Here is a 13,020-nt window from a genome sequence, read left to right on the forward strand (position 1 = left end):
AGTGGACCACATTGCCAGAATTTGAAGCTTGGGTTTGCCACTTACTTGCACCACCTTCAACAAGTTACTTTCCTCTCTGGGCCTCAGTTTCCTCAGGATGGAGGAAATGGAGAGGATGATAGCACCAGCCTCATCAATGAGTTAGTATTTGTAATGCACTTAGACTGTGGCCAGCACGTGGAAACTGCCACACTGGGCTAGCTGGCATGGTCTCTTTTTGCATCCGGAGCAGCTTAAGAGTCTGATCTGCAGGAGTGAGACACTCTCTTGTCTTCGCGGACAGGGCAGGGCACAGTTGGTGGGGCCTACCTGGTGATCAGACAGTGAGCCAAATTACCAACGTGGAGTCAACTTTCAACTCGCACTTAGCGTTGCACTTACAGTCACTTCAGTATTCTACAAGTTAGGCCCAATGAAGAGAAAGCTCCAGTTGGAGAAGGATTTGGTGCTGCCTGATCAAAGAACAAAGCTAAGAAAAAGAACAAGAATAGCTAACAGTTCTTGAGCATTCACTTTGCACTGTGCGTGTATGAACCCTTTCAGAGCACTTATAACTTAGTCCACACAGAATGTGAGCTCCCTGTGGGAAAGGAGTTTCTCTGCCTTGTGGCTGGCATATAGCAGGTGCTCGCTAAACACTTGTTAGTATGAATAAATTCTCACGCGACCTCGTGAGGTCACTTCTGCTATTATCCCCATTTTGTAGATGAAGAAACTGAGGCTTCCCAAGGTCAAGGGCACAGCCAAGGAGAGGGGACTGGGCATAAGTATAGGGCTTACAGGATCAGGATAGAAGTTAAACCAAGAGCTCCAAAACGGTGAGTCATTATCCATAGACCAAACAGTATCTATCTAACGGTTCTGACATTCAGGATTACCATAAACACACCAAAGACAAACACTCAAACTCATGTTTCTGCGGTGCAGGGGCTTGGCTTGTGCCAACATTTCAGAGAAAACAGTGTCAGAACAAAACCCACTGGCTGTGCGTCCGTAACTTCTCTGGGCTTCAGTAGCCCTGTCAACACAATGGCAAAGTTGAACTAGGTAGTTCTTATAATGTTTCAGCAAGTATTTGCGACTGCTTACCACGTGCTTGCGATATATCAGTGAACAAAACAGACACACAAAGTAAACAGTAAACAGAATAAGTTTACTAGTATTGAATACTAGAAGGTGATTATAAATACTGTGGGTGCCCATTTTGCTGAGTGATAAGGGAAGGCCTCGGTGGGAAGATGGCATTTGAGGAAAGAGTGAATGGAAGAAAGGGAGTTAGCCACGCAGATCTGAGGCAAGAACATTCCAGGCAGAATGAACAACCGGGCAAAGGATGAAAGGCAAGAGTGTGCTGCACAAGTCTGAAGAAAAGCAAGGAAGCCAGTGTGGCTGGAGCAGAGGGAAAGAGAGGCCAGCGGGGCCCCGCAACAGGGTCCAGATGGGTTGGGCCTCCTGGGCCATTGTAAGGCCTTTGGCTTTTCCTCTGAGTGAAATGCAGACCATTGCAAGGTTTCAATAAGATTCGACCTCATGTGTCAAAGGACTGCACAGGCGGCCATGTTAAGAATGGTCTGTGGGGGCACCTGGCTGCCACAGCAGGTTGAACTTCATCTCTTGATTTCGGCTCAGGTCATGATCTCGCGGTTTGTGGGTTTGAGCCCCACATCGGGCTCTGCGCTGACAGTATGGAGCCTGCTTGGGATTCTGTCTCTCCCCCTCTCTCTCTGCTTCAACCCCACTCAAAATAAATGAATAAACTTATTTATTTGTGATGTGGCTGTGACTTAGGCCCATAGGATTCACTGAGGAAAGAAAAAGTGCCCCTAAGGCTCTCCGGAGGCAGTCAGAAGAAACGCAGCCTGAGCGGGGGCCAACGTCAGGAAGGGTCCGGGATGGGTGGTGCCCCACAACCCTGCACACCAGGACCGATCGCTCTTTCCTCTCCCCAGGAAGTGCTGGCCTATTCCAACAGCTCGGCCAGAGGCCGGGCATTTCTGAAACACCTGACTGACCTATCGATCCGCAGCACCCTCTTTGTGCCACAGAACGGCGGGCTGGGGGAAAACGAGGTGAGGCGGTGCCTGGTGTCTGTGCCTTAGACAAGTACTTCTAGACAGTATCAGTATCTATCACCACAAGTCACCCCAAAACTCAGTGGCCGCACATTTACACAGCTCACACGTCCGCGGGTCAACTGGCGGGTCTGGTCTCAGCCAGGCACGTTCGCGTGTCTGTGATGGCCTGGCTGTCGGCTGACCGAGGCCGACCTGCCTGGGCCTCTGCCCCACGGGCCACCTGTCCTCCAGCAGACCAGCCCAGGCATGTCCTGGTGGTGCTGGCAGGAAGCGGTAGTCAGGAGTGAGCCCAGTCCTGCCAGTGCTTTCCAAGCCCCCCGTCCGTCACGTTGGCTGACGTGCCCCTGGCCCGGACGGATCATGTGGCTGAGCCCAAAGTCAGAGCGGGGAGCACTCAGAGTTCCAAGGCGAAGGGCAAGAATGCAGGAGGGGGAACAACCAGAGTCGCTGATGTCACCAGTCTGCCACACTAACGTCCGACACGTCACCGAGGGATCGGCAGTTCCACACAGGTGGCTGGCGGCAGGCTCTGACAGCCCCCCCCCCCGCCCCCCGGCCCGGCCCACCCAAGGGCTGAGAGGAGTGTAGCTCAGCCCCCTGTTACCCACTCAAGACCCAGTCTTCATGAACATGACATTCGGTGCCACAGCCTAGCCAGGTGTGAGCCTCTGGCCGAGAGCCCAGACGAGCAGAAGCCTGAGAGAAACCTGACATTCCTTACCTCCACACGGAGGCAGAAAACCAAGGCCATGAGAAGCGATTTCTTTTTCCGGGGTCATCCTTATTATTAAAGACAAAATTGCTTGACTTCTACAGACCATTCTCGTGTTTCTCCTTTCCTCTCAGACGCTGTCTGGGCGGGACATCGAGCACCACCTCGCCAATGTCAGCGTCTTTTTTTACGAAGATCTTGTCAACGGTACCGTCCTGCAAACTAAGCTGGGAAGCCAGCTGCTCATCTCCTCTAGCCAGGACCAGCAACAACTGGTATGAGACATCTTCCGGATTTCCTGGCAGAACTGGAGATAATACATGCAAAGCTCTTAGCATACAGTAGGTGCTTAATAGCTGGCGACTAGTACGCAGACCGGACATAAACTCTAAACCTGCAGTCTAGGGAAGGTATTAGCTGCACATGGTAGCACACCACGCCCTTAGGCAGCCCCTGCCCCTTGATAGGCAAATCGCTGCTGACCACCAGCCCCAGAAGCTGGTAATGAGTGAGGAACTTGACATGAAGCCGTTCTTAAAGCTCTCTGACTCTCCGCCTCTGTCTCCTGATGGTGGCGCTGATGATATTGGTGATGACAGCGATGGGGATATTGACGACGATCGTGAGGGTGATGATGGCGGTGACGATGATGGCGGTTATGATGGTATTTGGACGATGGTGGTGATGGCGTCAGTTTTGATGACTAACGTGGTGATACGGTGATGATGGTGATGGTGACAAGTGGTGGCGGTAGTGGTGACCGTGACCGCCGTGGTGCCGGAATCACAGGCACTTGTGAGGAGTCCGTGGATTAACGCTTGCAGCGTGTGACAGTCGTTCACGACGTGTGGCAAATGCCCAAAGAGTGTTGCTTTGCCATCTTTACCTGACAAATGGCTTAAAGATTAGTGGTTGAGACCAGGGTTACTCAAATTTTAAGATGCATTTAATCACCTAGAGACTTGGGAAGATGCAGATCCGAATTCAGTAGGTGGGGCATGGGGACCTCAGTTTCCACATTTCTAATGAACTCTCAGTGATACGCACCACCACAAGACCGTAGATCACGCTCTGACTAGCAGGGGACTAGATCACTTAAAAATCCATTTTCTAACAGCCCGGGGTGGTGCGTAGAGCAGTGGACCCGAAGTTCGGAGGCTCAGGGTTTGCCATTTGCTACCCAGATGGTCTTAGACAAACCATTTTCCTTCTGAGCTCTTACCTCTTAGACAAGCAGGTGGGACAGAATGGCCCCTAGGGTTCCCTGCAGCCATTAGATCTGCCTTTCGGCCCAAGGGCAACTAGTGTGTTCTGGGCTGTCCAGATGGTGAGCGGAAGTCCTGCGCTGCGTGTCGGTAGCAACAGGTCTGACACGCAGACTGCAGGACCTCGGAGAAACTGAGCAACTTCCTTCCATGGAGGGAGGGGCTGCCCGAGTGGGGAAAAGAGGCAGATGGCCACAGATCTCTGCCAGCCCTCCTCTCATTTCCTCTCATTTCCCTCTCTCCTCCTCTCATTTCCCCAGGAGACCAGGTTTGTCGATGGAAGAGCCATTCTTCAGTGGGACATCTTTGCCTCCAATGGGATCATTCATGTCATTTCCAGGCCTTTAAAGGCACCCCCCGCCCCATTGGTGAGTATCCAGGGTTCCTGGCAAGGGGTCCGGCGTCCATTCCCTAAGAGGCAAACTATCCCTAGAAGCCCTGTTTCCTTTCCTCTGGAGACCGGAGGAGCCTCCCACGTCCATGGCGGCTGGCCTCAGGGATCCAAGGCCCTGGTTCATCTCACTCCTGCTCCCGCACGTCAGCAACATAACCCCTGCCACCATTAATATTTGTTGAATGAATGGGCCAACAGAGAAGCCACTGGAAGGGGAGTAAGAAATCCTGAGCTCTGGTTTGGCCCTTCCCCTTCTTCAGCTATGCAACCCTCGACAAATCCCAGAACATCCTGAACCCCATTTTTCTCATCTGCAAAATGGGAGTCATAATGCCTACCTCCAGGTTCTTGGGAGAACTAGGAGTCAAAAATATAAAATAATTAGGATAGTCCCTGGCACACAGCACGGGCTCTTTAAGGGTTGGTTGGCTGGTTGATGGTGTCAGTATTCTTCTTTCTGAAAGTGTGCGGGAGGGGCGCCTGGGTGGCTCAGTCGATTGAGTAGCGTCTGACTTCAGCTCAGGTCATGATCTCGCAGTTGACGAGTTCGAGCCCCACGTCGGGCTCTGTGCTGACAGCCTGGAGCCTGCTTCCAATTATGTGTCTATCTCTCTCTATCCCCTCCCTTGCTTATGCTCTGTCTCTCTCTGTCTCAAAAATAAACATTAAAAAAATTAAAACAATAAAAAATAAAAGTGTGGGGGAGAGGTGAGCCCAGCTGGCTACTGAGAAGCGCCATAGCATACTGGGTAATTGCACAAGCTCCAAAGCTAGGCTGGTTCAAAGCCCACCTCTACTCCTCTTTGGCTGTGTGATATTGGGCAAGCACTTACCCTCTCTGTGCCTCACCACCGCCCCCCTCCCAACCATGTAAACACAGAAACAGTAATAACTCCCTACCTCTTGGAACTATTCTAGGTTTAACTGGAGTGTTTCACGGAAAGGCCTTAGAACAGACCTTGGCAGTGGCAAGGGCTAAATACAGGTTACCTGTCTTATCTTTATTTTCGTCCCAACTGGCCCCCAAGATGCCTCAGGCCAGCAAGAATGGGGTGGGCTCCAGAAGGCACCCCTCTCCTCGGATGGCACCGGTGTTAAGCATCACCGCCTCCCCTTTCTGCGTGCAGGCCTCAGTCCACGCTGGCTTGGGAACAGGGATATTCTTTGCCACCATCCTGATCATCGGAGCCGCCGCTCTGGCTGCCTACTCTTACTTTCGACTAAACCGGAGAACAATTGGCTTCCAGCATTTTGAGGTGAGAGAGAGAAACATGGGAGCATGGTGGTGGGGCGCTCTCTGCACTCCAGCCCCTGGCTCTGGGCTCCTTCAGCTGACCGGCGGCTTCACTGAGCTCACCCGGTAGCTGGGGGCTCAGCGCGCACCCCCCCGCGTCCTGGGGGGTCTCCGGCTGGGAGAGGAGCCACGGTGCAGCCGTAAGCCCTTCTTCCCGGCCGAGGGGAGCTTCGGTGAGAGGGCGATGGGCTGCCAGCAGCACAGGCTCTCGGAGCCTCCGTGCAGGGGTCTGGCTTGGAGGCACATTCACCGGGCACCCGGAAGGTCGCTCACCTTGGAGGAGTCGGGAGACAAGCACCCACTGTGATCGGTGGGGGCTTCAAGGCCGGCTGACTCCGGGGGTGGAGGACAGGGTCGGGACCTGCATCAGGCCCCACGGTGCAGCCAGCCTCAGATGTCACCCCGTTTTGAACTGCTGGGCCCAATGTGGGTCAGCGGGTCTTGGCTGAGCAGGGGATAACTCTGGGGACTGGGCTTGGCAGCAGCCCCACGGCTGAGCACCTTCCCTCATGTGCCTTCTGCCCCCGCCCGGCCCACCCTGTGCCCCGGCTGCCCCCACACCCGCCTGGTGAAGACGGCGCAGAGCCCCGGTGGCAGGCCGGTTCCTCATAGCAGGTCACCTGCCTATTAATAAGCTCCAGCACTTTTACCAACAGTGTGCAGGCTGTATGAGCCCTTTTATGTCAAGTTCAAGGACAGGGAAAACCACTCCAGGGTGATGAAAGTCGGAATAGCAGTTACCCTGGCTGGGATTGGGTACTGGCGGGCACAGGCGTGAGGACACTTCCTGGGGAAGGGGGAGGGGATGGGAAACACCCTACACACTGATTTGGGTGGTGGTGACACCTGGACGGACAGATTGAGTCACCGTGCGCTGAACACTTCCGAGTGGTGCACGTTGGTCCCAGCCAAGGACTGTTACAAAGACAAAGCTCCCGGAGGTGGAGGTGGGGCATGGCTGGCTTTTCCTGCTGGCTTGAATGAGCCGCTCCTGCCCTGGGGACACCTTGGCTCTAGCCTCTGCTTGTCTTTCTGAGCAGTCCGAGGAGGATATCAACGTTGCAGCTCTTGGGAAGCAGCAGCCTGAGAATATACCGAACCCCTTGTATGAGAGCACTCCCTCTGCTCCCCCAGAACCTTCCTGCGACCCCTTCATGGTGAGTTTGCTTCTTTACCTAGAACCAGAGTCAGTTGTGGGTAAATGATGTCTTTCAGCAAATCCAAATGGAAAGCTTTGCACCAAGAAAAGCACATTTCTAGGACATTCTTGGGCAACAAGCCTAAAAAAGCCAGTATTGCAAGTTGACTGAAGCCATGCTGGCTGTTCAGTGTCCCCGAGTTCTCTCAGGGGGACTGAAGTCTCCAACAATTAGAGGTAATCAGGGAGAACCAGAGGTTGCCCACCCCCAACCTCGTGACCAGGTGAGAAGTGACACGCTACATGCACAAATCCTGAGCTTCATTCTGCCACACACATTTGTGAGGGAGCCTGTGCAAAATAAGACTCAGGCCCGAAAAAGGGTTTTTTTCTTTCTCATGTTACGCTTTAAACTTATATTTAAATTGTTGGGGTGCCTGGCTGCCTCAGTTGATAGAGCATGCGACTCTTTTTTTTTTTTTTAATGTTTTATTTATTTTTGAGAGAGGGAACACAAGTGGGGGAGGGACAGAGAGAGAAGGGGACAGAAGATCTGAAGCGGGCTATGTGCTGACATCAGCGAGCCCAATGCAGGAATCAAACTCATGAACCCTGAGATCAAGACCTGAGCTGAAGTTGGACACTCAACCAACCGAGCTACCCAGCTGCCCCAAGCATGTGACTCTTGATCTCAGGGTCGTGAGTTCAAGCCCCATGCTAGGCATGGAACCTACTTTAAAAAATGTTTTTAGGGGCGCCTGGGTGGCTCAGTTGGCTGACCGTCTGACTTCGGCTCAGGTCATGATCTCACAGTGCATGAGTTCGAGCCCCGCGTCCGGCTCTGTGTTAACAGCTCGGAGCCTGGAGCCTGCTTCGGATTCTGTGTCTCCCTCTCTCTCTGCCCCTCCCCTACTCATGCCATGTCTCTCTCTGCGTCTCAAAAATAAACATTAAAAAAAAATGTTTTTAAGTAAACCTATTTACAGTGTCAACAAAAGGTTTCTGCCCATTGTCAGGGCTGCTTCTTGCCTTCGGAGCTATGTTCCTTTGGATGCCAGCGGGCCGGGTCCCATGGGACCAGCCCAGAGGCTCCTTGGTCCTGGAAATCAAATGCGAGCCAGCAGGAAGTGAGAGCAGAGTTTATTGAACATACAGAGAGAGCAGATGCAGACGGAGTGCCCGGGAGGCCATGACAGGAAAGGAGCGTCAGTCTGGTCTTTGTTCTGGGTCTGGGGTTTTTTACGGAGGATGGCGGTCTGGTGTACACGTCCTCTCAGGCTTCCGGGAAACAGCCAGAACAGAGACGAGGGTCCAGGTGTTAGTCCTTGGAGCCAGAGGGCCTTGGCGTAGAGGTATCTAGATCAGGTGGTCTGGAATAAGCCTATGATGGCTTACTCCAGTCATTCTCACCTTAGATGTTATCTGTTCTAGAGAAATCATGAACTCCTGCGCCTGACAGGGAGGTCATAAGGGATTTGCCTTCCGAGGCACGTGTGGAGCAGGGTGGGGGTGCAGGTCCTAGCAAGAAGAGATGCAGGAAAGGAGCAAAAGCAGATTTTTATGGAGTCCTTCACTTGCCCCATCTCACTTTGATCAGCTCTTTTGTATCTAGAGGGGCGTGTTCTGCTCTGGTATTCCAGGAAATAACCATTCGTTTCTTTCTAATTAGTGGTCTCTGAGCTTAGCTGGGGCCCCACTGACTTCAACCCAGAGGGAGCCCATGGCAAGGTACCTGATTCACACTGAATGTGGAAGGTACATCCTACCTGTCATCTATTACCGGGTCTGGAGGGAGAAGCTAGTAATAACATTTAACGCTTCTTTTTATATAAAGATAAGAATTGGCAGCTAGTATGTACCTCCGCAGACAGAGCTGACGGCATCACTCAGGCCGAAGGAAATAACTTGAATCTGGGCTGTTGGTCTAGAACCCTCATGAAAAAGGAAGCACAGCCAGAGAGCTGCTGCGATTGTTTTGCGCGTGAACATATGCCGCCCTTCCTCTCAAGACGTTATGGTTGTTGAATTCTTGTAAGGTGGTGCTGAAACATTAAATACTGTATCGCCCCTTTTTTTTTTAATTTTTTTTTAACGTTTATTTATTTTTGAGACAGAGAGAGACAGAGCATGAACAGGGGAGGGGCAGAGAGAGAGGGAGACACAGAATCCGAAACAAGCTCCAGGCTCTGAGCTGTCAGCACAGAGCCCGACACGGGGCTCGAACTCACGGACCTTGAGATAATGACCTGAGCTGAAGTCGGATGCTCAACCGACCAAGCCACCCAGGCGCCCCATGTATCGCCCCATTTTTAAGCTCGCATAGTGCAATCAACGTTTTTGTTTTTCTGCAGTGAACCAAACGTAAAGATCTTGTGTTCTTATTGCGATAGATTGAAAGATAACCAGATCTTATCCTATTTTGTGTTTCTAATCAAACCCGTGTAAAAGTTTCCCCACCCAAATTGAAAGGGCAAGTTCAGCTATGCCTATCTCAACTAGTAGTTTATTTCTGTAAGCGTTGTTATGTGGAAATCGGCCTCATTTAAACAGCTGCAGGGGAGGTGCGGGGAATGTTATCCATCTTATTCAAAGCTCTTTGCGTCTTCTCAGCTGCTTGTCCCCTTCTGAGGGTGCCGGCCCCAGGCATGAAGGATTCTCCCGAGGCAGGAGAGAGGGTATCCCAAATGCAGGAGTCAGATGAACCTTTCTCATCAGACCGGGTGGCAAAAAAAAGTTCCAGGAATAGAAGTCCTAAGCTGAGGGTGCCGTTCCCACAAGTGACCTTCTACATTCTCCTACCTTTTCTGTTCAGGGTGGGGTGCCTATACAACATCTGTAGCCAATCCAGTCATCTGGAACACGTCTCCTATGCTAATTAACGAAACTTCGGTGCCAATCAGAGCCGCAGACGGCACAAGGCTTGGGTGCTGCCTCTGGAATAGGGCTTCTGAGTGAACTCTATCAAATGCTCAAGAATTTTTCATCTGAAAGGTTTTAACTTTTTTTTAGGTTTCTTTCTTTATTTTGAGAGAGGAGAAAGTACAATTTGGAGAGAGAGAGAGAGAGACAGAGAGAGAGAGAGAGAGAGAGAGAGAGAGAGAGAGAGAATCCCAAGCAGACTCCACACCATGAGTGCAGAGCCCAATGCAGGGCTTGAAGTCACGAACTGTGAGACCATAACCTGAGCTGAAGTCAGACGTTTAACCAACTGAGCCACGCAGGCGCCCCTGAAAGCAGTGTTTTGTAATCCTATTAATAGCCACCTTTTGTAGGGTGCCGATACCTTCCTTAAGGTAGTACCTAAGTTAATCTTCATATCTCCCTGTGAGGTAAATATTATTATGGCCCTTTACAGATGAGGGGGAAACAGCAGAATTGAAATGACCTGTCTAGGGCACACAAGCTTCAAGCAGCAGCGACTGCCCCCAGAACAACCATCCCGCCTCCCGACACAAGACAGACGGCCACGTGAACAGGCCCTCCTACCACAGACGTGTGGGCAGAGCACTTGGAGAGGGACTGTTTAGGCTGTAGGGAAGGCAGAAGTTTTCCTCCACCTCTTAGGGTCCCTGGCTGGGTGGGAAAAGTAATCTGGACAGATTCACAGGAGAAAAGCATATACACTTTATTGAAAGTTCACATGTACGCGGGGGCCTTCCGGACAGCCGAGAGCAGGAAACTTTTCTATCTTTTACACAGAGAAACAAGAATGGACGAGACAGGGGTTTGGGCTTGGGGTAGTAAACAGTGAGGCAAACTAGAAAATAAAGGGTTAGTTTAACCAGGTTGTGCAGATTTCCTGGCCCCAAATTCCTCGTCTCTGGTGATAAGTGTCTTCTTTTGTCCTGGAACAGGAGGAAGAGGGAGGGACAAGGAGGGGAAGGTCGGAGTGACCATCCTGCTGCTTCTGTTTTTTTCAAAAATTCCTTCAGCTTAAGATACTAAAAATGCCAAGGTGCCATATCTTGGGGTAGTATGTCCTGAACCCCTTCAAGGCTTCAGACTGGTGGCCGGAGGGAAGGCTCAACCTGGAAAGACTTGACAAGCGGAAGGTTCCGCGCCCGGCGTGTTTCAGACCCCTCTCTTTTCCAGGACGCTGAAGACCAGCAGCCGGACGGCAGTGACCCCCTGGGGGCGCTATGAGGGCCCAGACCTGCAGTGGCCCGCCATCCCCGCAGTCAGCCGCCCGTCAGCCAGAGCCACCTCGAGGCTGTCAGCTGCGAATCCTCAGGACGTCGCCTTTCGGAAAGGAAGGTCCCTTGACATTTTAAAGTATGAAGCACTCAAGCAATACCTCATCTCTTTGTTAATCTGAAGGATCGCTTTGTTTCTGTGGGTGAGGGGCCACGTTAAGTCCACCCACCAACCCGGGGGACTTGCCCCTCCGCTGTCCTTCCTTTGTACCTCTCTGTGACACTTCACTGCCTCCTCCCCGACACTATGACCTTTGTCTCCTTTCCCTGTTAGAGTGTAAGCTCCCAAAGGCAGGGACCCGCCTCTTCCATCTTTGTTGTCGGCACCTAGCCCAGTGTCTGGTACGTGCCATGTGCTCAATAAATGTTTATGGAACAGAAACGAAGTCAACGGAACAAAACCAGTGTTTTGGGAAACAAAAAGAGTTTGCCACGGGAAGGGTCAAACTTTGAAGGTAAAATCCACCTTTTAGGCCTAACCGGGGCCTTTCGATTTAGCCAAGACCTGCCTTATAAGTTCTTCTTTCTTAATTCTGTCTTGTTTGCTGGAGAAGACGTGATAACCACAACGAGATACCGCTTCACACCCACCAGGAGGGCGATAATCAAAAAGACAGCTAATAGCAAGTGTTGGCACGGACGCGGAGAAATCAGAAGGTCCTAACGTTGCTGGTGGAGATGTAAAATGGCGGAGCCACTTGGAAAAAGTTTGGCAGCTCCTTAAAAACTTAAACATAGTGATCCAGAAATCCCAGAAATTCCTAAGTATATACCCAAGTATATATATATGTCCATATAATAACTTATATAGTCATGTTCATAGTAGCATTATTCATAATAGCCAAAAAGGAGAAACAACCCAAACATCCATCATCTTATGGATAACCAGTGGTATATCCAGTGATGTATCATTCCACCCTAAAAGGAAAATTAGTACTGCCGATGCATGCGAAACCATGGATAAAACCTGAAAATGCCATGCCAAGAAGGCAGACACAAAAGACCACACGCCGTATGATTCCACTATATGCAATTTCCAGAATAAGCAAACTCATAGTAGATTAGTGATTGCCAGGGACAGGGGTAAGGAAGGAATGGGATTAGTAGTTTTGGGGTAATGGAAATGTTCTGGAACTTCCCAGTGGTGATGCATAGACTTGGGACGGTTGTTCACTGTGCACAGCTCTCCCAAGCAATGCAGGATGTCTGCTATGCCAGGTCCCTGCCCTTAAAGACCCGAAGTGGCCCTCCCATCGCTGTGACAAGGAAGCACCCCCTCCCCCGCAAACAACCCACCACACACTTCCAGATGTTCGCTAGGGGGCAGGACTGGCCAGGTTTGGGAATCACTGCTGTGGACAGAGAAGTGAAAGCCTGGGTTGAGCAGACCTCAGGCTCTCCGGATGCCCTCAGGGCCCAAATAACTGTTCCGCGTCATCAGAGGTGTTGCAGAGGTAGGTGAGAAATTCTGCTGGCCCCGTGTCTTAAATTTTTTCACAACTCCAGGAAAGGCGTAGCTCACCGTCTCTTCTAGGACAACACGCCATGATGAAAGCAATGCCACGTTTCTAGATCACTCCCCAAAACGAATGAGGCACAGATTGTCCGGTGAGTCCTCCAGTACCACTATCACAGGTGCAAAAAGGCAAGCGATTAAAAGGAAAACCAGCACAGGCACCTGTGTGGCTCAGTCGGTTAAGCGTCCAACTTCAGCTCAGGTCATGATCTCATGGTCCGTGAGTTCGAGCCCTGCGTCAGGCTCTGTGCTGACAGCTCAGAGCCTGGAGCCTGCTTTGGATTCTGTGCCTCCCTCTCTGCCCCTCCCCGACTCCCGCTCTGTATCTCAAAAATAAACATTAAAATAATTTTTTTTTAAAAAGGAAGACTGGCAGGCTACCCATGGGAGGAGTGACTGAGGCGCAGTTCCCGGCACATCTAGAGGTCAAGGA

General features: G+C 51.4%; 1 protein-coding gene across 1 annotated transcript in view; it reads left to right on the forward strand.

The window, feature by feature from the left end:
- STAB2 (stabilin 2) overlaps positions 1–11,031 on the forward strand; it is a 167,042-nt gene extending 156,011 nt beyond the window's left edge. Inside the window, exons 64-69 of the mRNA XM_030320397.1 lie at positions 1,950–2,069; positions 2,922–3,062; positions 4,313–4,420; positions 5,574–5,702; positions 6,781–6,897; positions 10,971–11,031. Of these exons, the coding sequence (XP_030176257.1) occupies positions 1,950–2,069; positions 2,922–3,062; positions 4,313–4,420; positions 5,574–5,702; positions 6,781–6,897; positions 10,971–11,021 (666 nt within the window). The 3' untranslated portion in view covers positions 11,022–11,031. The remainder of the gene's footprint in view (positions 1–1,949; positions 2,070–2,921; positions 3,063–4,312; positions 4,421–5,573; positions 5,703–6,780; positions 6,898–10,970) is intronic.
- The last annotated feature ends 1,989 nt before the right edge of the window (positions 11,032–13,020 follow it).

The sequence above is a fragment of the Lynx canadensis genome, chromosome B4 (genome assembly GCF_007474595.2).
Source record: "Lynx canadensis isolate LIC74 chromosome B4, mLynCan4.pri.v2, whole genome shotgun sequence".
In the NCBI taxonomy this organism is placed as follows: domain Eukaryota; kingdom Metazoa; phylum Chordata; class Mammalia; order Carnivora; family Felidae; genus Lynx; species Lynx canadensis.